This window comes from Lytechinus variegatus, chromosome 7 (assembly GCF_018143015.1).
Source record: "Lytechinus variegatus isolate NC3 chromosome 7, Lvar_3.0, whole genome shotgun sequence".
In the NCBI taxonomy this organism is placed as follows: domain Eukaryota; kingdom Metazoa; phylum Echinodermata; class Echinoidea; order Temnopleuroida; family Toxopneustidae; genus Lytechinus; species Lytechinus variegatus.
The window spans coordinates 44,600,680-44,624,898 of record NC_054746.1 but is presented as its reverse complement, the minus strand read 5'-3'; the positions used below and the strand labels follow the sequence as shown (position 1 = coordinate 44,624,898).

At 35.1% G+C, this 24,219-nt stretch overlaps 1 protein-coding gene across 1 annotated transcript in view; it reads left to right on the top strand.

Annotated features, from left to right (window-relative positions):
- Window positions 1–24,219, top strand: part of LOC121419419 (1-phosphatidylinositol 4,5-bisphosphate phosphodiesterase beta-1-like) — a 119,181-nt gene that overhangs the window by 2,004 nt on the left and 92,958 nt on the right. The window contains exons 2-3 of the mRNA XM_041613877.1: window positions 13,625–13,702; window positions 19,932–19,952. Of these exons, the coding sequence (XP_041469811.1) occupies window positions 13,625–13,702; window positions 19,932–19,952 (99 nt within the window). The remainder of the gene's footprint in view (window positions 1–13,624; window positions 13,703–19,931; window positions 19,953–24,219) is intronic.

The following is a 24,219-nucleotide window of genomic DNA, read 5'->3' as shown; positions in this document are numbered from 1 at the left end:
AGTAACTGTCGGATAAAATGGGACTTGTCGGATAAAACGTCTGACAAGTCCTTTCATGAAACGCTCCCCAGGTCTCTATTCACATCATCAATGCCATCATCAATCATAAATACTGTTGATGGGGGCAGGTAGGGATGAGTGGTATGAGTTTACAAGGAACTGATTCTAAATTGTTTATAAATTTGAATCAGGTTGAAAATGTAACTCAGATGAGATTAGTCTCTTGTATGTAAATGGAATGAGCTTTACAAAAATGTACATGAAGTACAGTGTACATGTAGCCTTCATATAAGAAAAATAAAGCCAAAATGTCTGTATGAGTATTGAGTAAGAGTTTGTGCATCTCCTGTGTTCTTCTTCCGCTAAGGTCGGAGATCAACGGCACCGTTGGAAGGGCCGCAATTCATTGAAGGCTTTAAGTTGCAATCATGAAGTACTGAGTAAGTTTTGACGAGTCGTGTGGAGGTTGCAAGACCTAGAATAAGAGTATGTAATTGGGCTTTTGTGTTGTTGCTGATACGCCCAGGAGGTAAAAAAAGGACCGACTCTACAAAAAGAGCAGGGGTAGATTCAAAGCATGGTCCAAACTGCTTGGTGTTGGGATTAGCCTTAACCCGCTGGATAAGGTCCTGTCGGTCAGGTGCTAGGGCTGGACAGGTAGCAACCAGATGTTCCACATCCTCGCAGGCTGACATGCACAGACGACAGCAATAATCAGGTGCTATGCCAATCTCGGCGAGCCTGACTTGAGTCAGATAGACCATGGACCTATTACGAATGGACATTCAACGAGAGCATTTTATGACCACCACCTGTTTCCAGCTGTCAAAATCGCTGTCTAACCCCTAACTTTCTCTTTATGTGGTTTTTAGGACGACCGCCCGGGGACGATTGTTTACACAAGCTCCTTTCAGCCATTGATCGTCACTGATCGATCACTGGCCCTCTTTCGACCAAAGAAGGTCATGTTTTAGCCCCGATTGCCAAAAGGGAAAGTCCCTACATTACCTAGAATGCAATGCGCAATTCATATCTGTTTTTTCAGTACATGATTTTAGGCTGTCTATAATGTGCGATTGTCGTCTGACCATCAAAAAAATCCTGTTAAATTTCATCAATCCTGTGGAATTTTCCGCCAAAATGAAAATCAACTTCTGACCTTAGGTAACTACTATCGACATCAGTATTGTCCGAAATAGATGCATTTTTAACGGTTTTTCACACATTTCTCTGTAGAATTTCAACTGCATCTTTGCCGTAAATATACTGATCTGCAAGGTGATTTCAATGCATTTCATGTGCGGTTATTTGCAATGTACGTTTATACAATATGTAAAATTAATTATACAAAAATATGTTTATGCACGCCTGTTTTCTTGTTTCTGCAATCATTTTCATAGCGCTAACGTTCACTGCTATGTGTTGCTTTTGATAAAGTGAAAGAACAACATCGCAATGGATAGGAGCAGCGCAAAATTTATTTCCGCTGTCCATCATTGATAGCTTGTTTTACGGCTGGCTTGAGCGTCTGCTGCCAGCGCTCTGCTTATAAAAGGATTAGCGGTGATCAGGCGCGTAGCCAGGGGGGGGCGGTGGGGGCGGTCGCCCCCCCCAAAACGTCCCCAAAAAGAAAAAAAAGAAGGGAAAAAAGAGAGGAGAAAAGGAAAAGGGAAGGGAGGAAAGGGAAGAAAGGTAGCTTTGTGTTTTTTTTTCTTTTTATTCTTTATTTTTTTTCTCAAAAGAGAAACTCCTTCACTCTTCTTGCTCTAAATTCATATATGAATTTTGCTTCCGCGCTGCGCGCGGTCAAATGACAATATTGAAGTTCTCCATTGTTCCCCCACCTTTTCTCTAACCCTGTTTTTCCACCTCAGCTATGTGCTTCTTGCCAGTTAAAGTTAAAATTGTATACATTAGGGCATGAATTTGAGTAAGGTTAGGCCGAAGTAAATATATGAAGTTATTTTTTTTCAATTGATCGCGCAACTTCTGGTCTGGTCGGCTCCAAGCGGGTAAAATCTTTATATCAGTTTTTGCCGTCACCTCCATAAAGTCAGCTTCTCCCACTTTTCAGGTCATTACTATAAACAACCATAATTTGGGGGCAAACAGGTTCCTAATTTTAAAAGAGGAAGGTATGGAATTCGTGTCGTATTAAATAAAAAAGTACAATATTTTTTTATCAAATTGTATTGAACTTCATGTCATTTCCCTGTATACATTCATCTCCTGTCCTGCGCCCTCAGTTTGATATTTTGAATGACACTTAAGTTTCTTTATATTCAAAATGAAGCGCTTCAGGATAAGTAAAAAAATAATCATCCTTTATTATATAGATAGATAGTTTCAATAAATCACAGAAGTTTCAACTTTATGCGCACTATTTTCTTTGTAATGAAGTTCAATAATCTTAGAAAATCAATTGAATTAGAGACGATTGGGTATTAGAGATATCTACATTTGATGAAACGTCCGCCCTTTGAAATTTCAGAGTTTCATTGCTCTGCGCGGGGAGGAATATCTTCCTCTACCAATCTTCTCCTCTGTTTTGCGAGTTAAAAATATGCACTGATGCTAAATTGTTTGTAATCAAATCTGATCTTTCCAAAGAAAGTTTCAATATATCTTTGAGAATACCCTTTTCTCGGGACCCTTTTTATGGCAAGAAAAATTGATAAAACACTTTAGCTTCCGCGCTTCGCGCGGAGTTATTATCATTTTAATTTCCTCCATTGTATACCTCTTTTGTGCGTTCACAATCACTTTTGAAAACAAGGTTCAAAATCGCAATATAGTCAACCGAATTGGAGGTACTAGAGACAAGAGAAACGACTCCTTTTCATTTTAATTTATGAAACACTAAAAGCTTCGCGCGGGAGGGGGAAACTCCCCCTCCCTGCACCCACCCCCTAGGGAGCGCGCTTCGCGCGCTCTGTAAGTGTTGGCACGCTTCGCGTGCATTTACCGCCCCCTCCAAAATGAAATCCTGGCTACGCGATTAGCGGTGATGGTCTTTGGCCCAAAGGAGGGGATTCGTTGAATGTCCATAAATGTGATAGGTCCATGGATAGACTTGGCAAGAGATCTGAGCATGGATGGTGATGGCTGACCGCAGACTTGGGTTGGAAACGTGCCCAGGGTATAGATCCTTCGCCTTTGGTTTAGGGGTACTAGTCCATAAGGACAAGGATGTCTTGTTGGTGAAGACGTTATGCTGTCTGGCCTCAGACACCTGAATCATTGCCGACTGAACCATTCGCTTCCATAGATGGTAGTTAATGGGATTCCTTAATACAAGTTCATCAAGTGGGGGAAGGCTAAGTTGTTGAAGTGCATTACGCCATCATTATCATACATGTACATGTACATTCCACTGTCAATTCATTATGTTGATGGAAATCATTTCTGTAAAAAAATTTTGACATTGGATTTATCATCAGCTTTGTACAGCAGATATCCTTCCATTGCAAATTACATTGTGCATGTCAGATTGACAATGTAAAAAGTACATGTAGGCCTACATTGCTACAAAATTGAATATTGTATTTTGGGAATGGGTTATGTTGAGAAAGAGAGAGAGAGAGAGGGAAAAAAATTGATACACTATCCATTTATCAAACATGACAAGAAGTGTTGGTGCTTTGTCATTGACAAAGAGACACACTTTGACAGTTGTCCCTGTCTTAATTTCACCTCGGATATAGATTTTTGGTTCAAATAAAAAGAGTATTTTGGTTTTGAAATCAAGTTGGATTACAAGTTCGCCCAGTTCGCTTGACATGAAGGTGAATGAATTTGTGTGAAGTGCTTTTATTAATAAGGTGAGCGATTAGTTCTTGCTCTTCAGATCATTTTGCACCTAGTTTCCTGCTTAGATCCAGTACTTGAACTAATTCTCTTGGTTACAGTCAGTGATTGTATGCACCAGATACCAATGTATTGATGTAGAGGTGCCCATGCAGAACTACATGTATAAATGTCAATAGGACATTGTCAGTCATGTCAGGCTGTAAAATTCTGCTTTACCTGACATTTTATTCCCACTAAAAGGTGATTTTTCAAAGTTGAAAATCAACATCATGTTGACAATAACAGTGTGAACCTGGCATGTTCAATGATTGTCATAACATGATTTATACAGTGTACAAAATGTACATGTATTGAAATTTAGACTTTTTATTGTAGCCTACAGTGTACATGTACACTATATATATTTGTGTGTACATACGTACGTGCAGAACAGGTATGAAGCAGAGAGAGAAAAAATTGACCTTGATGTTTAAAAAAAAATCATTTCTCAAACTGAATTGCATAAAAATATTTCTAATTGTTTAGGTTGTGTTGTCAGGGGTTATGACACCATTTGTACAATTTTAGAAAGTTCTATTACACTTTAATGTAATTGTGCGTGTAGATATGAAGAGCTGCCACTTATTTTGCTGGCTGTTTGAAATGACAGCTGTAGCAAAAGGTTCAGTCTTTTGGTTGCATGAATTCTATTACATTATTAGTATTGGTCATTTTTTAGCTGCAGGGATGGTTTCTAGGACATTCCTTTAGACACTCATAATCTTTTGTCTCACCTGCATAGCAGAGTGAGACTGTAGGCACCGCTTTTCCGAAGGCGGCGGCGGAGGCATCAACACCATATCTTAACATAAGGTTAAGTTTTTGAAATGACTGAATAACTTAGAAAGTATATGGACCTCGTTCATGATACTTGACCATAAGGTTAATCAAGTATTACTGAACATTCTACCTGAGTTTCAGGTCACATGATTAAGGTCAAATGTCATTTAGGGTCAATGAAGACCATGTTGGGGGAATCAACATCGAAATCTTAACCTAAGGTTAAGTTTTTGAAATGACAGAATAACTTATACCCCTTTCATAAACCCAATTAAAATGAATTAGGTGGCTAATACCCTTTTCATAAACCTATCCTCCAATTAGCCGCCTAAGAGTAATGCGGCTAATTCAATAAAAATTGCGTTCATAAACTCCGAAAATAAGCCGCATTATTTTTACGAGCGCCCGTCCTGAAAAAGGGGGATAATCGCCATGACAACTGGACACGCCCCCTCCGATGCGGTTGTGTTGGAAAAGGGTGACCTTGTGACCGCACCATGGCAATTATCCGCATAATTTGGAAATGCGTTCATAAACTCAAAATCTTGTCCCGATGCTGCTATTATGCGGATAATAGCAGCATCAGAGTAATGCGGATAACTCTTGTCCTCCTCCAATTTTACGACCAAATTATGCTGCTATTAGCCGCCTAATTCATTTTAATGGGGTTTATGAAAGGGGTATAATAGCAGCATAATTTGGTCGTAAAATTGGAGGAGGACAAGAGTTATCCGCATTACTCTGATGCTGCTATTATCCGCATAATAGCAGCATCGGGATAAGATTTTGAGTTTATGAACGCATTTCCAAATAATGCGGATAATTGCCATGGTGCGGTCACAAGGTCACCCTTTTCCAACACAACCGCATCGGAGGGGGCGTGTCCAGTTGTCATGGCGATTATCCGCCTTTTTCAGGACGGGCGCTCGTAAAAATAATGTGGCTTATTTTCGGAGTTTATGAACGCAATTTTTATTGAATTATCCGCATTACTCTTAGGCGGCTAATTGGAGGATAGGTTTATGAAAAGGGTATAAGAAAATATATGGATCTAGTTCATGAAACTTGGACATAAGAGTAATCATGTATCCCTGAATATCCTGTGCACATTTCAGGTCACATGACCAAGATCAAAGGTCATTTAAAGTCAATGAACTTTGGCCATGTTGAGGGTACATGAATGTTTTGAATTGGCATCATAACTTTGAAAGTTTATGGATCTATGTAGTTCATGAAACAAAGACATACATGTAAGGGTAATTAAGTATGTTTTGCACATGTCTTAGGTCACATGATCATGGTCAAAGATCAATTTGGGTCAATGGACATAGTATTTTTTGTCATGAGTGTTTTCTTTTGTGAATAATTATTCAATAGCTGTTTTCAAAGTCAGCACTACTGCTACATGTGTCAAAATCCCGTAATGCAGGCGAGACTGCCAGAGGCATTCCACTTGTTATAGTAATTAAGCCCCTATTAGATTTTGTTAATTTGATAATTGTTATTATTTTAGTTTTTTAGTAATTATCATTATTACTAGTATTATTATTTTTATAACTAGTATTATTATTACTAGTATTATTATTATTACATCATTGTTATCATCATATTCATTATTATTTTCATTATTAAAAATTACAAGAAATTAGGTTTTCAGAAGACTTATGATTATGATCTTAAAATTTGTATAAAAGGTAAATACATGTGTTGACCTTTGAAAGTTAATGAACATCGTGAATGTTCCACTTGAGTCCTCTCTGGTGTTCTTAATACCATGGTCACATTTGCTCTACGGCGACCGTACGGCGAGTCGAAAACAGCCTTTTTATTAATTTTCATCCAAATCCCTATGTGTAGTTGGTACAAAAAAATGTTCAAACGGCCTTTTAATTTTCATCCAAATCCCTATGTGTAGTTGGTACAAAAAATGTTCAAACCGCTTTTTAATTTTCATCCAAATCCCTATGTGTAGTTGGTACAAAAAATGTTCAAACGGCTGTTTTCGACTCGCCGTACGGCCGCCGTAGACCAAATGTGATCATGGTATAAGTACAAGATCAAAGTATGAACCGTACATTGTCTTTTCTCTATACATACTATGTAACTTATATCTACTGGAATGCATGTACATGTAGATTTATAAGCAAAGGAAAACTCAATAAATCCTTGATCATTCCATAGATTTGGTGCTGTGCTAATCTAGCTATCTCATTTCCTATACTGATTAAAGATGAGCAAGGAAACCAGTGAGGATTCATTTCCGTTCTGAGAGTCGATCCTTGTTTGAGAAACTCTCCTCCATGTCGTTGTTCTATCTGGCTCATTGAGATGAAAAGCTGGTTGATGCATTCAAATATTTGTAGACATTGTACATGTACATGTACCAGGGTAGTTGTCTAAACTATTACAATCTCTGTCTGCTCTTACAAATATGTTTTAACATTTCCACATCCAAGATCATAATGTGTTCATTACTTTTGAGATGGTGCATGTACAAACTTCATATTCCATACACATTAATGCCTTAAAACCCTAAAATGCGCCAAAAACAAGTTATGGTGAATAAATAGGGAAAATCAACCAAGCAAGGGGATTGCCAAGACTTAGAGGTAAATCCGGCCACCACCGAACAACGGGCAATTAACTAGATTTAAAACTTTGGACGAGATTAAGACTGTTACTACCGTATTTCTACAAGAAAAAATATGTACTCATTCTATCGTACATTGCCTACTTAGTTTGTTGTAGCTACATGCCTACAGTATGCAAGCATATGGGAGGCTGAATGTAAAACATTTTTACCATTGCACAAGGGTTACTATTCAGATGACCTCACATTGAGTAATGACAAAAACAATACCGGTAAACAAAATTCACTTGAAATGTTTGGGCAGAACAGATACACGTGATGTACATGTATTGTAGTCCCATGTGTACAGACTACAGTCAGTGCATATGGCTCACAACAAGAGAGAGTTCATTTCTGATCAGTCGGGTGATTTTGATATCTTTTGGTAGGTTCATGGATTCAGCATTCAAAATCAGCTCCATCATCTGATCTCAAGACCAGAATGTAAGGTGACGGCACACCTTACGATTGGTCTGCGACTCAATTTTGGAATAAAACGTATAGAATTTGATGCTAATATTGAGACTTGGAATATCGTACTGTGTAATGTTTGAAATCATCATACAAATACCTACATATGTTCAAATCTGTGACTATGCTATCATCCTTAATAGAATAAAAGCAAATTTGATATCTACATGTAGTTGTAACATTTGACATCATAGCAGTCGTACGATTGGCTACGATTTAAAACTAATTTGGCCTTTACTCCAAAATAAAGGCTTGCAATCTTTCGAAATGGTTATATTGTATTCTTTCAATTAATTTTAACCTCAAATATAATGAGATTTTCCATTCACATTTTCAGAAAATGAGCAAAATGCGATTTTTTTCCAAAATCGGATCGCGAACAGTTGTAAGTGTGTGGTGGCCTTTAATAGTAAACCAACCTTTAGAACCCAAGTCTACAGTATTGCTAGGACCCTTGGCTCAAACATTTTGTTTTAACAAAGATGCTGTGCTTATTTTGAGTCATTTACGTGTAATGCAGATTTATGAATGAGGAATCCTGTTGGCTGATCATAAAGTAATAGTAATACTGAAGGATCACTCAATTCCAATCTGTTGGAATTAAAGGGGTAACGGAGGCTGTACATGTATGTGTTTGTATATGAATTTTACAGATAAAGTAAAATCAGACAAACTTCACTGAAAATTTTCGGAATCAGATGAGGAATAACTAATTTTTGGTGACATTTTATAGATTTGCATTTTCAGTGAAATACAAAATAGTTCTATGAATGTCTTCGTGAATATACATTGAGTGAGCTGATGATGTCATATCCCCACTTATTCTCTTTTTTGTAAACCACTGAACACTTTCATATCATTACACTCCTAATATTTTAGCTTGTGTTTACAGTTCATTCAGTGTGAGAAAAAGAACTTCAACCTAATACCTTGGTCACATTTGCTCTAAGGCGGCCGTACAGCGAGTTGAAAACAGCCGTTTTAACATTGATGTACGAGCTACATGTACATATAGGTGGTTTGCATAAAAATAAATATTTAAAACGGCTGTTTTCGACTCGCCGTAGAGCAAATGTGACCGAGATATAATTGTCTACATGTACCCAACACATGTACACTGCATGAATTTTGTAATAAATTAAAATAATTTTGTTTTATAATGTTCAATGAACTTTATTTATCAAATATCAATCCGTATTGTATAAAACAAAACTGCTTGTCATGTATCAGGACGCATGCATAATGAAAAACATTGTACAATAAAATTGAAATATGACAGTGAAATTCCCAAAGATTGAAGACCAGCCAAACTGGGATATTTTGTCAGCAATAAAGTTCCTTTACCTTTGGCTGATTTGTGTTGGACTCTTAAACTGAGATGAGATAGCCCGACAAATTGATGTCCTAAATTATAGAAATGAAGTACAAACAACCAATCTCATCAAATTGCAATGGCCCAAAACCAATATAAATCATATTTTCAGTTTTTCATTGCTGCACATTATGAATTCTACAGCAGGAGCTCATTTTAAAAATGTTGACAGTATGATTTTTTTTTAATTTAAGGTAAAAAATGTATGTTTAATTTAATGATATTGATACTTCAAAAATTGATCTGTATCGAGAATTACATACATGAACTATATTTCTCTTGTATTAACAATATATTCTTGATTTTTTTTTTTTTCAATTCTGATGAATTCACCTGATATGTTACAAATTATAATGTCTTATTTGCACACTGTATTCTTGGCACAATACATGTGTATGATATTTTATTTTAAATTTGAAATGCTACATGTATATTCATGCACAGTGAACAATACACACCTGTACCTGTATGAACAAAGTCAAGAATCCAAATCATAAAAAGTATGCAAAGTACATGTACAAATTTAGCTTAATTCATGTACCTCATTATTGTTTTAATAGAGAAGCAAGCCTAGGGACCAACAAGTACAGTCTGTAATAAAAGAAATAAGTCACATGGAAAAACACATTGAAAACTTGGTGATTTATTTTTGGAATCCTCTTGACTTGTCATTATAATCCAAATCACTGAAAGATTTTTCTGAATTCTTCTGAAAATTTGTGCCCCTTTTCTGCAATTTTGATTTTTGTCTCACCTGCGAAGCAGAGTGAGACTATAGGCGCCGCTTTTCCGACGGCGGCGGCGTCAACATCAAATCTTAACCTGAGGTTAAGTTTTTGAAATGACGTCATAACTTAGAAAGTATATGGACCTAGTTAATAAAACTTGGCCATAAGGTTTATCAAGTATTACTGAACATCCTACTAGAGTTTCATGTCACATGACCAAGGTCAAAGGTCATTTAGGGTCAATGAACTTAGACCATGTTGGAGGAATCAACATCGAAATCTTAACCTGAGGTTAAGTTTTTGAAATGTCATCATAACTTAGAAAATATATGGACCTAGTTCATGAAACTTGGACATAAGGTTAATCAAGTATCACTGAACATCCTGCATGAGTTTCACGTCACATGACCAAGGTCAAAGGTCATTTAGGGTCAATGAACTTTGGCCGAATTGGGGATATCTGTTGAATTCCCATCATAACTTTGAAAGTTTATGGATCTGATTCATGAAACTTGGACATAATAGTAATCAAGCATCACTGAACATTTTGTGCAAGTTTCAGGTCTAGTGATTAAGGTCAAAGGTCATTTAGGGTCAATGAACTTTGGCCGAATCGGGGGTGTCTGTTGAATTACCATCATAACTTTGAAAGTTTATTGGTCTAGTTCATTAAACTTGGACATTAGAGTAATCAAGTATCACTGAACATACTGTGCGCGTTTCAGGTCACATGACCAAGGTCAAAGGTCAATGAACTTTCTCCAAATTGGATGTATCTGTTGAATTACCATCATAACTTTGAAAGTTTATGGATCTGATTCATGAAACTTGTACATAAGAGTAATCAAGTATCACTGAACATCCTGTGTGAGTTTCAGGTCACATGATCAAGGTCAAAGGTCATGTAAGGTCAGTGAACTTTGGCCATATTGGGTTTTTTTGTTGAATAACCATCATATCTCTGTAAGTTTATTGGTCTAGTTCATAAAAAGTGGACATACATGTACATGTAAGAGTAACCATGTATCACTGAACATCTTGTGCGAGTTAGAGTAGTATTCAAAGTCAGCACTGCTGCTATATTGAACCGCGTGATGCAGGTGAGACGGCCAGAGGCATTCCACTTGTTTAATTGTTATCCCTAACCAGATTTAGAATTATTCTTTTCAAATTGACAAGACAACCTCTCACTGAGGTGACGACCCCCCGGGATGATATATGATTTACTGTACAAGTACATTATGATTATAAGAATGATAATGATAATAATTCAGTATTGATAATAATGATAATGATAATAATAATGATAATAATGATAATGATAATAATAATGTACAAATATTAAATAATAATAATATAAATAATGATAAGAATAACTATGACAATAACAATGTACGGCACACTACCTAATTTACATTTTTAATACTACAGATGCTTCAGAGCAAATAAAAGAAAGAATAGAAAAAAGAATGTTTATTTCAGGTTCAAACTTTACAAATGCACCGGTAGGCCTACATGTATATATTCTCCCTTGTCTGTCAAAAAACGCTTGTCTTCAGGTTTTCTTTGAAGGTCATATGATGATTCATTATTGTTATCACAACTTTAAGGCCTGGTCACACCGCCCGAGCGTTGTTGGAGCGGTCGGTCGTTGAGCAGAAGGGAAAGAGAGTCGAATTTCGCTCACAAATTGGGGGGGGGAAAAAAAATCGAAAACAATCAAAATACAAAATGGTGAATGGTAGCAAGCGGTGATGATTTTTTTCTCTCCGCTCCACGACCGCTTCAACAACGCTCGGGCGGTGTGACCAGGCCTTTACTTTGAGGTATTCAGAGAAGAGATTACTTTACATCCTATCAAAGTCATTTTAGCAACTTGAACATGGTTATTTGATACATTTGACCAAGATGTATTGAACAGACGGCAGTGAACATGTATCTACAATGAATGTTGTGAAAAAAATTTGATGAGCAACAAGTTATTAATTTGTTAGGGGCTCTAATTAGAGAACACTTAGTTTTACAGTGGCAAAAACTGGAAGGAAAATATTTCTTTTGGTAAATATTCATAGAATGCTGTCATGTAATATTATTGTACTTCGTGAGCAGATTATTCATTTGATGACAGGTCGGCAAATCATTTGTATGATTACACTTAGTGCCCTAACAGCAAGCGACACTAATGCGTGTACATGTATAGGAATATTTGTTATGCTTCTGGGCAGTCTCACCAGATCGTTATCACGATACTGCAAGAAATATGAATATGTGTGTGCAATTTTGTAATGAGGAGGATACCAGTACCACACTGTAATAGCAGTGAATGTATTCTATCAATGCCTTACAAGGTGAAACAAGAGTGCTATCTCTACCTCTCACTACACATTCACATCCTGCCTCTCGTATTGTGTTACCATGACGATAGTATGGCTGTCCACTCTGGTCTTTGTGACGCTGTGTGTTACAGTGTCAAAGCTTAAAGCGTTTGCTTGTACATGTACATGTGTGAATTATGCTTATTAACGTCATAATTTGGAGTCTAAACCCTCTCTCCGATTTATTTAATGCATTCTCATACGACTGTAATGTGTAGGCATATAGTGCAGTTTAATGGCTATTTAAACTATCAGTTAATCAGTAGCATGTCTTCTACTGTTTTAGTGTTCAGTGTTATTTTTACCATGTTGGCCCTATTTATGACATTTTCATATAAAACATGTTCCACATGTTATTTGCCACTAATTGAAGAATGTATTGAGGCCTAGTTGAAAGGCTACATGTATTCTAGACACTCCTGTTTTAGCATAATGTGTTATGTCAAGTTATGTGGTGAGAGAAATTCATAAAACATTAAATATAAATCTTTTATTTAAAAAGGTGTGATGAAAATGGATCTACACTGTACATGGATTTTTGTCTCATACACTGTTACTCATCCAAATATGAATGCACAATTTTCTATTGTGTTTTTCATACATGGTCGATCTTACATTGTAAGCCTAAATTGTGTCTCCATGTACATGTACATGTAGTTGTATCAGGCCTGCCTCATTCACTCAAAATCATTGTACTGTGACAGGTTAATTTGTTCATTGATTAACAAATAAAGTTAAAGTTTTTCCCAGGAGGATCACAAAGTATTCTACAATGTTGACCTGTATAGATATTCCCTAAAGGGTTGTATGCAATAAGCTGTATCCTGTTCTAGGCCTATACAAGTTGAACTCTGATTCAGTTAAATTTGAATGTCTGTAAGGGCTTAAAAGACCACAAAGCCCTTCACATTGACCTGGATATTTTTTGTATTGAAAAAAAATTCCCAGAAATGTGAAAAAAAAGAAAGACCTGTGCTCCTTGCCCTATTAAAGCTAAATTACAGTAGTTGCAGTAAAACACTGATTTTGTGAGAAAGTCTGTAAAACCAAGGTTAAGTATTACTACATGTATATCATCAGTCGATCTAGATCTGGTACAGTCCATAAACTGAAATTTGTGAAATCATTAAATCTAATGACCACCAACACAGATAGGCACACATGGGACAGTGTATATTATATTGTTGGAATAAAGACCCAACAGAAGTGCCAGAATCTGCGCTTATTTTGCTTATTTCTCAGCAATTACACAATTTCTTCCAGAATCCTTCGGCACATACTTTTTATTCATATGAACAGACACTTGGGTGGTCATTATATTGGATTCTGTAAAAAGTCATTTTGAGATCATTACCAAAACTTGCATATCACCTTTAAAACAAAATGGTCTGACCTATGTGTTTTGTTCTTTTCTTTGTAGGATTCTTCATCAGCTACTCCAGTGACTCTGAAGGTTGATCCTCATGGACACTTTTTATATTGGAAGATTCAGAATAAGGTTTGTATTCCATTTTCAAATGCCCTCTTAATTACAGATAAACCTACACAGCAAAAACTGTGGTGTTAACCAGTGTACATAGAGGACAACACCAGTTATTTTACACCAGTGTTAAATGGTGGTGTTAATTTTACACCTATAGGTGTTATTACAACACCTTTTGTTGTTACATTTACACTCTTTGGTGTTATGTTTAATCTCTAGGGTGTAATTTTAACACCCCAAGGTGTGGTCCTCTATTAACACCAATTGGTGTCAGTTTTAACAACGCAGTTTTTACAGTGTGATATGGTGCAGTCCAGGGATGGGAGTGGGGGAAGACTTCACCCCCCAGGGCCAGGTTCAATTTATAATCCAGTTTATTGTGTTGTTTAATAGTGAAGTGTAATGTTCAAGTTGGCACTTCACTTTGTTTTCACCTTTGATAACTCTCATGAAATATCAAATTTGCTCCTCCCATTATTCATTAATTTCATTTGCTGACGTTGTGACATCACAAACATAATTGTAGGGGAGACCAGGGTTAGTTGGAACGTGGGATAAGTTGAAACATTGTAATTTTCTTTAACGCCTGTAAAATAAATCTATGCTATACTGCCTCAATTTATTGCAATAATAATTCGACACTGTTGTATTATTAATATCAATGAATTGAGGGCAGTATTGCTTAAATTTATTTTAGAGGCTTTAAAGAAAATTACAATGTTTCAACTTACCTCATGTTCCGACTAACCCCGGTCTCCCCTACATGTAATGTCCTTTTGCAAAATTTTATGTGTGAAATCATGCACATTATACATGTATGTGTACAGACATGTGTATGACTTATGCCACTGTACACAGATTATTGTGCAGTACTACATGTTTGACGAAATCATACACACATAAAGTATGTAAAACAAAAGAAAAGTAAAAAACAAAACAACATACATGTACATCCATTCTTAATAGTAAACAATTGTAACACAGTAATTGCACACATGTAACATTGAGAAATGCAGATTTATTTTGTCTTTTGAAATAAAAAGAAGATTGTTTTCATTATTTGAAATTTCAACAATTCCTAATGTTACATGGTAAGCTCTGCCATGCTCAGAAAAAACTAATATTATTATCAGATTATCCATTAGAATTCATGTTTGCTCTTCTGCTTTAAGAAAAAAAATGTTTAGTTAATGATAGACTTCACATAAAAGGCAATAGAAGTGTAGATAATGTTCCAACATGTAAAAACAGTGGAAACCCATAAACCTAGTTAAACTAATGAAATACTTTAATACCTCCCCCGATACACTTCCTTCAAATTGAATGAAGTAGTAATTTTGATTTATATCAAAAAAAAACCTCATCACCTAGTTTACATCATGACATTAGAATTAAAAATTGTCAATTCAAAATCTTCTTTGATTTAAGCATTCGTTTACACCTAGAATCAATGCATACATACTTTTCAGCAATGTTTGCTTCTGAAAGAAAATAAATGAAACTGACTTTTTTTTCTCTTCATGATAAATACAGGCATAAAAAGCAAACTTATAAATACAAAGAGTACCAGAAACAATTGTACACTGTATGTTGGGCCAATATGAGGTTTCATAATAATTAGATTATACTTTCAACTGTTGCTCTCTGTTGCAATCAATATGACAAGATTCTTTTAAGAAACAATGTTAATCAACATGTTCAACAAGTATAGTAAACATAGTTTAATCTGATTAGATGCAATGCCAGACTGTTATGAAAGGCAAGAGAAATCAATTTCATTTAAAAGCATGCAAGGGCGCGTTTCCTTTGCTGGATGAGAAATAACTGATACAAACATGTGTATCACAAGCTGTTGTGCACTATGTGTGTTTGTTGTTACAGGACATGTAAATTGCAAAATTTGCACAAAATTTGTTGAGTTACTAGAAGTTCTGTTTTTAACCTTATTAGCAATGGTGTTATCAAGGTTTAGTGAATCCAAAGATTATTAATATTCTAAATTTGAAGTAATTTTCACATTAATGAAAGAGAAAACAATGTTAAACATGTGAAGTTTATGGTTGAAAACTTTCAATTTAGATGCACAAATTAAAAACAAAAGCCAGGCCCTGACATTTTAAAAGTATATTTCATTTTCCTCTTTTGGAAATTTGGCATGGGACAAAACTTCAAGATGTTATTTTCCTATAACTTCTGGATGAACATGAAGATATGAAAATTTGCTTTCATCAAGAAAATAATAAACTTAAAGTGTATGGGGAGAGGGTGCCATAGATGTATCTGAATAATGGCGAAATTTACATGTTTGTGAAAAATTAATCATAGGAAAAATAGTCACTACATATTTGTATGATGTCAAATGTAATTATTTATCGAACCCACCAAACCTTCAGACAGGATTTTACATTCCAGCTGTGATCTTGGATCAGGCAATGGGAACGACCCAGTTGAACAGGGCTTGCCTTGACTTCCTCTCGAATCAATAACACAAATATGATATATATGGTTTTCTCACTTTACAAGGAGATGAGTACTGGCGGGTATTATCAGTAATATGCATCTTGAATTCAAAGTGGAATAAAATGTTGTTTTAATTTTTGGTAGATTGTATTTTTATATATTGATTGCGTCATGGGAGAAAGGGTGAGAATATTTGGGCACGAGATAAGAAAAATATTACATGCTTGTACATTGAAGAGCTGGCAGTTAGATGAAACTTGATCAGGAAGTTCAAATTTATCAATCCATCCTTTTTATTCTGTTGACTTTTTAACGCACATAATAGCTTCAAGGATCAAAGCTCTTGATTTATAAAGGAAAACAAGATCTTTTGTGTTGAGTGATGGACCAGACAAGAAATTTTAACCATTTTCACAAAGTATCCTAAGAGGTGTCAATAAAAATTGTTTTATATAAACTACACTCAAACTAAACTCAAATGTCTCTTGTCTCAAATAATTTAGATATTAGATATTTTTGGTATAAAAATCGAATTAGATAAGAAAGATATTTAGCCCTCCCAAATAGACATTGCAAAAAAACCAAGTTTATCTTAATTTTGGGGGTCTTGAGTTCATTCTTTAAAATTTGTAATTAATTCATCATGTAATCTAATTCAATCAGTCAAACAGCAGGTTTAATATGATTTCAAATTAACATTCCTCTATTCTTGATTTAAAACTCTCTGTATCTTCATATCAAACGCTATAAAAGATTTTATTCAAGAATAATCTATGGTATAGTTTCTTCTACAAAAAGAGAAGGTCCTCTTGAAAAGTAAGTATTTACTTTGATTGAGTGAAAGCAGGAATATATGACACAAAATAGATAAAGCTCTTTTAATCCGTAATGTAACCATGGGGTGTGCCTCCCTTTTTTTTATTGACAAGTCTTTTTCTCTTTTCCCTACCAGCAAATAATTTTTTTTCTCTCGGTACGGGTCAAGGTTCATTCATTGTGACCGCCAAACAAATCGTAAGAGCTACATGTATAAATATGTATCTCGGTTAAAAAGCACATTGAAAGGCAGTGACACTAGTGATAGTGTATATTTGGGACAAAGATACAATGATATTTTGACATTTTGAATTTGGAAAAAGGTTAGGCCTACATTTGGGTTGATAAAGGACATTCCCATTTTTTTATTAATATAATATGCCATTATGAAATTCAAACATGTTTTAATGGGTACAAAGACTACGGATCTTTGAAAAGTTGCCACTTATTTTTTTCTTTTTGTGTACATGAATGTATGCATCTACTTCATACATGTAGATGTACACATGTATGCTTTAATAATACAGTAGCTAAGCAGGAAAAATATGTATGTTTACATATGGACATTAATGCCTGCTAAGATGCAGAAGTTGAAATGATATTTGTTTTTATGACTACTCTTTTTAATTTGGCTGTAATGTACACATTTTGAAAATGGAGAATAAAATAAGAATACCAAAGACGATAGATTGTAAAGGTCAAGTCCACCTCAGAAAAATGTTGATTTGAAAAAATAGAGAAAAATCAGACAAGCATAATGCTGAAAATTTCATCAAAATCCGATGTAAAATAAGAAAGTTATGACATTTCAAAGTTTCTCTTATTTTCAACAAAATAGTTATATGAACGAGCCAGTTACATCCAAATGAGAGAGTGGATGATGTCACTCACTCACTATTTCTTTTGTTTTTATTGTTTGAATTATACAATATTTCAATTTTTACGAATTTGATGATTAGGACCTCCTTGCCTGAAGCACAAAATGTTAAAATAATGGAATTCCACGTGTTCAGGGAGGAATGAAACTTCATTTCACATGACAATGACGAGAAAATAAAAATATTTCATATTTCATATAACAAAATACAAAAGAAATAGTGAGTGAGTGATGTCATCAAATCTCTCATTTGGATGTAACTGGCTCGTTCATATAATTATTTTGTTGAAAATAAGCGAAACTTTAAAATGCCATAACTTTCTTATTTAACATCCAATTTGATGAAATTTTCAGTGTTATGCTTGTGAATTTTTCTCTTTTTATTCAAATCAAGTTTTTGTTGGGGTGGACTTGTCCTTTAAAGCTAATTTAAACTGTAGTTGGTATATTTGACTACATCCAGTGGACCTTCTTTATGAACTCCTCTACATACATATTTAGGCCTACAGGTATGTATTGGATGTCGGTATACTCATATCGACTGAATGACCTTTGACTTTCAGAGCTCAAGGTGAATTTTTTTTCCTTATTTTCTATTGAAAATTATTTTGATGCATGACAGTGGCATTGAAATGGACTCTGATGATTTTATTTAGCTTTTATATGTTGAACAGATATTTCTTTAAATTTTTTTTTTATTTCATCCTGACTTAAAGGCTTTTTTTAGTTTCAGTTAACCCCCCCCAAAATGCATGTTACTTTTCCAATTCATTTTTTATTCATGTGTCCCAAAATGATATGGAGGTTATAAACTATTAATTTGATAAGTTTACATTTAAAAAAAATCAGAATGTAGATAGCTAGGGTGCCTAATTAAAATAAAATATCCTCATATTTATGTGTTGTTTATGTACATACAGTTTGAGCATGGAAAGGACTGAACATTTCAGAATATAATCTATTTCAGTAGCATTCTAATATACAATTATTAAATCTGTAAAGTAAGTGCTCAAAATGGCTATTTTAAGTATTAAAGAAAAATCATAATTCTAAGTGAGAGTGCTAGATGCCGAATTAAAACTTGCAACATGCAGCTGAAAAAATGCCAAATCTAAATTTTAAGTGGCTGAAAACATATTCAGTGACTGCTACACTTTTGTAGTAATGGTATGTTGAATGATACATGACACAAGTTTAATTCTTATTATTAATCCTTTATTAAAGCTTTTAGCCCAGCGCACACTATGCAATGCGACAAGTTGTCAATCACACCTCAGTGTGATAGCATTGGAGGTCAGCGCCCACATTGCAACAGTGCTGCAACTTGTACCGTGTTTACACATTGACTCGGCTCGCGTGTTGAATCCAAGAGCCGGGTTGAACACTGCGAAGAAGGGATCAGAAATCGCGTTCATACGTACATATAAAAAGGCGAGTTCAACACGGCCCAGGGATCTCGAACGGAAGAAGAATTATGACGTCGCAAATTAAACGCAGGAAAGCTTGGGACTCTTGCGATGCGAACAACAACAATTCCAAAAGTGAAAGCGCGCGCAGTGACCTAGGTCAAGAGAGTTCGAAACGGCTTTCTGTTTACACACAAAAAAATTGCCGAGTCTGACTCGGGTCGCGGGTTGAAACCTTCCATTTTGTAGGATCGATAAAGCAGTGTTCGACACGGCTCGCGGATCACTCTGATCGCGTTCACAAAACATGAAATTGCCGGGTTGAGCATGGCTCTCGTGTTCAACCCCCGAGCCGAGTCAATGTGTAAACACGGTAATGCTGTATATCCATGCTACCTCCTCTTTGTATGTTGTCTGCGATGCTGCAGCACAGCAAATTGGTTGTGACATCATTGTCTATGACAAATCTGAATGGCTCACATTATCAATATTGCAGAAGAATCTTGGGAAGATTTGACATGTCAAATTTCTGAGATTTGGTCTGCAATTTTTCAGCAACAAATCAGATCACAGTTGTAATAGTGAGTGCCGGGCTTTCAAACAGGTTTTGATATATTCTGTTTATGTTGAAGTATATGTTCACTCAATGTTTTTCTTGTGATTGTGTTCACATTGTTCATATTAGGAGGGATCCAGTAGTAAAGTGGTAAGTATGAATGTAACAGGGCTATCTTACCATCATATATATCCCTTTTGTCATTTTAGCAGTTCTGCATGTATTCAAAGTTTGCAGTGAGTAGCTTTTCCAACATCCTTTAGATGTTTAGTGCCCAGATAGAATCCTCCTTTTTTTCAATGTCCATTCATTCTCTGTAATATCCCTAAGTATTTAATTACTGTCAGATCTAGCAATAAGGGGGATATTGTTGATCATTACAGAGGGATCCAAGCAGTACATGTATATTTTACCAGTACTGTTATTTACTCCTGTCAGAATTGAGCGATTTGAATTATTCATGTGATTAGAAAATTATTAATTGCTTCATCATTGAAAAAAGCAGTTAATGTGAGTTTATTATTTAAATGCCGGATTTCTGCATTTGTTGCTGTTTTTAAGCATGCATTTTTTTGGTGGTAGAATTTAATATGATTTTCTGTTCTTTGTTCCAAATATCAAGACTTTTAGTATAAATGAAAGTAAACCAGGATTTACATGATCACATGTATACCGGTTTACTTTTTTGGTTGTGATTTTAAACATTTTGTGACAATATATAGATCTATTTTTCCTCTGAATTAGCATTGAAATAAAGATTGAGATAAGTTTTCTCACTAGGTAGGATTTTTTGCTAAGTAGCTCAATTTTTATTGTTTTTTTTCTTTAGGTATATAGTCCATCTCTTATTTTGTTTCTCTGGTGTCAAGGGAATATTGCATGCAATTCTTTCTATTTTTGAGAAATCTGGTCACTTCCAATAATGATGTTTTTTCCATTGTAAATCATGATTTTGTGGTGGGATAATTCTGACATCCACTGCCTAATATTGTAGTTTTTTAATTTTCGTACCATTTACATACATGTACGTACCTACCAGTTTGAAGTGTTTTTTTTTTTTTGGGGGGGGTACCAAATCCAGATTTGAAACTGCATTTTGATGAGAGCGTTAAAATGGTTTGTAGGTATATTCACAAATTGATAATCAGGTACTCATCACAATGTGCTTATAAAAAAAATACTGCCAATTTTTTTTCTTGATTAACAAAATTTTGATGTTGCTTCATGCCTAATTCATATTTCCTTATTAAAGTTTTCAGATTTTCACTTCTCAGTAGACTTTATTGTAGTGTACACATTACAACAACTTATTACATATTACACTTTAATCATACATTCATATTGTATTGTAGATTAGTTTGAATTTAATCTACTTTGTTCATGATATGGGAGGATTGGGAGCACATTTTATCATTAAAATTTATGAAGCACCATATTTACATTTACTGGAGTATGTAGAGTACAGTTTATATACGATCACACGTTTGTAAAAAAAAATAATCACCATTTTTATGAACAATACAAACAAACAGAAACTCTTTTTTGAGATAAAGATAATCCAAGTTTAGCTTCTGTTTTGTGGATGTTTTGGAGTACTGAAAGTATGAGATAAAATTGATAAAATATGATAGTTCAACCCAAGAAATTGAATGAGACTAGATGTATAAGGATATGACAAAATCTGACATTTGACAGCCCAGATCAAAATTATTATTTAAAATCCACAAATCTTCGCTTCTTGAGACTTTTTCATAAAAATGGTGACATTTCATATGTAAGTACATGTACATATACTCTCCTATTCTACCATTTTGAAAACTATTGCATGTTATTCAATGCATTATGCTATTTTCTTCAAATTATTTTCAATGTTTGTTCTTTTCTAAGAGCCAGAAGGGCTTTGGATTAACATCCTTGCTGCTCTTATGTGCTGTATGTACAATTATTTTTAAGATTAAGTAGTTTGGAGTCCCCAGTTTCTGTGATAATATTCAAAGTGGAAAAATTAATCACCGAATTCAGGAATTCTACACATTCTACACATTGCTTCATTATTTAGTAGTCCTGGGATGCCACCCACGACAAACTGATCAGGCTGCTGTAGTAAATTTCAACATGTTTTTTATGTCACCGAAAAACATAAAATGCAATGCTATTGTTTAGAATGCTGAAGAATAATAAGTATTTAATAGAATATGGAAGAAATAGGGTCTTGAGTTGTAGTAATTATTTCATGTTTATATTGTAGTTGGACCATCCATGTTGAATAATAATGGTAATATTCATATCCTTCAGTGAGGGAGTTGCAATCCTACAGGTATGAAAATCAGGAAAATCTAGTTACTGTTTCCTAGATGCAACATGTATTGCTGAAATTCATGGTTGATATCATTTGATCAAACGAAATGTAAACCTGAATTGTGATTCTCGTCTGTATTTCTGGGCACATATTGTCTGCAGTCATCCGAACTGTTGTATCAGTCAGTTTTGGTCAAAAAAAAATTGAGATTTTTGCTTAAAATAAAAGTACTGGTCCTAATCTATTCATAACTAAATTTGTAGGCAGCAATTTATTTTATTTTCTGAGATATGAGATGATTTCCACGGCGATGACATACAAATTTTTAATAAAATGCGCAAATCCCATAGGAAATGTGTACTGTGACAGAGCGGTACGACGTTTGACTGACCGTGATTTCAATGCGCACGGTCAGCCAAACTGTCGTATTGGCACTGGGCACTGCATTGACTTTGAATATGAAAAGCGATATGACGTTTTTGTACGGGGAAAATCTAAACCGCTCACACCGATATTATAAGCATCTAGCTCTTGTGATATATTCTGGGATCCTTAGTTTTGTGTAGAAATAAAGATACCAAGGTCAAGCAATTTTCTTGGTCTTTCCAACCATGTATTTATCTAGCAAGGAATATCTTGTAAGGCTGGGGAACTAAGTATGAAAATTATAGTAAACTTTGAAGTTGATTTCTCTGAAATAGGTTTGCACCGTCGTATGTGTGATACAGAGGTTCGGATGACTGCTGACGATATAACTCAATGGATCCAGTGAATATATGAACTCAACTTGAATGTGCTTTCTTAAGGGGTGTCTGCACCATCCTGAGTTTGCAAATTAGCGTGCTTTTTCTGATCTGGCAAATTATCCTGATCTGAGATTATTTGTAATGGAGACGCAATTATCGCGCTAGTTCGTAGGATTAATCTCGAGACTGCAATCCCAGGTCAACTAGGGATTATTTGCAAAATAGTGCACTATTTTACGAATTATCACACTAATTCGCAGGTGCAGACGCACTCAGAATGATTTATTCACGGCGTCAGACCATAATGCATGGATGCCTTGCTCGAGCAGAAATCGCTCTTGCGATGGTGGAGACAGGGTTTCTTGAATCTCAAGATTAATCGCGAAGAGGGCCGATGAAGCAAACTTGGGATGGTGCAGCACTGCCTTTTGAGAGAAAAATCTGGTGTGTTTATTTTTGTTTCTCTGGAATGATCCTGACCTTGATGAGCAAGATGCTACCTGAAGCTATCCATGAAGATGGATAATAAATCGCTTTGTAGAGGATAACTGGAAGTGGTTTTACTTACCTTTATCATCTTTCTCTTGATCAATGAGAGAAAGTCAGAAAGTGTGTGATATTTGGTTGTCATAGTAGCAAGACCTCTTGTACAATGTTGTGTAAACCTTTAATTTTGATTCCTTATTGGGGCCCCACAGTCCATCAATGTGAAGAAGGTTCCAACTTCCAATAAAGGATAGCGCTTCATACATAGCAGTACTATGGGAAGCTATAATATGGGTTGTCATAGCAACAAGATGTCTATATTATTTGCAGACGGATTCCCCCAATTGTTCTTGGGTGTGATCAAGTGCAATTGGACCTTCTTCCTCAGTGCATGCTGTGCTGCCTAGATGCCTTCTGTATGTGTGTTTGTCCATGTATGTATTAGTAAAACTACAGATTCTTGAATACTTGAATGGATTTCTCCTTGCTTTCACCAGTAGTAGCAACTAGGAAAAATATGATTTTTTAATTCTATAGTTTGTACTGTCCACCCTTTGTGAAATTTGGTGTATGGTTGAATGGTACTAATAGGCTTATGTTTTATCCTCTTCATATATTTCTGGTAGATCATTGTACAAGTTTTATGAAGATAATCATTGATAATAGAGTAGTAAAATTCACTCCTTTCTTTTTATTTGTTGTTTATTATAGAATGTTGAAGTGTATGATACCTGTATGATGATTTGGTAAAAAAATCTAACATTGATTTCTGATAAAGAATTTTTTTCAAAACTCTAGTTTAGTCCTTCCTCCCCTGGTAAGACCTTGTTACCCTTTGTTTTTAGAAGACTACAGTGTGTACTTGTACATTGAATTGTAGAAATGT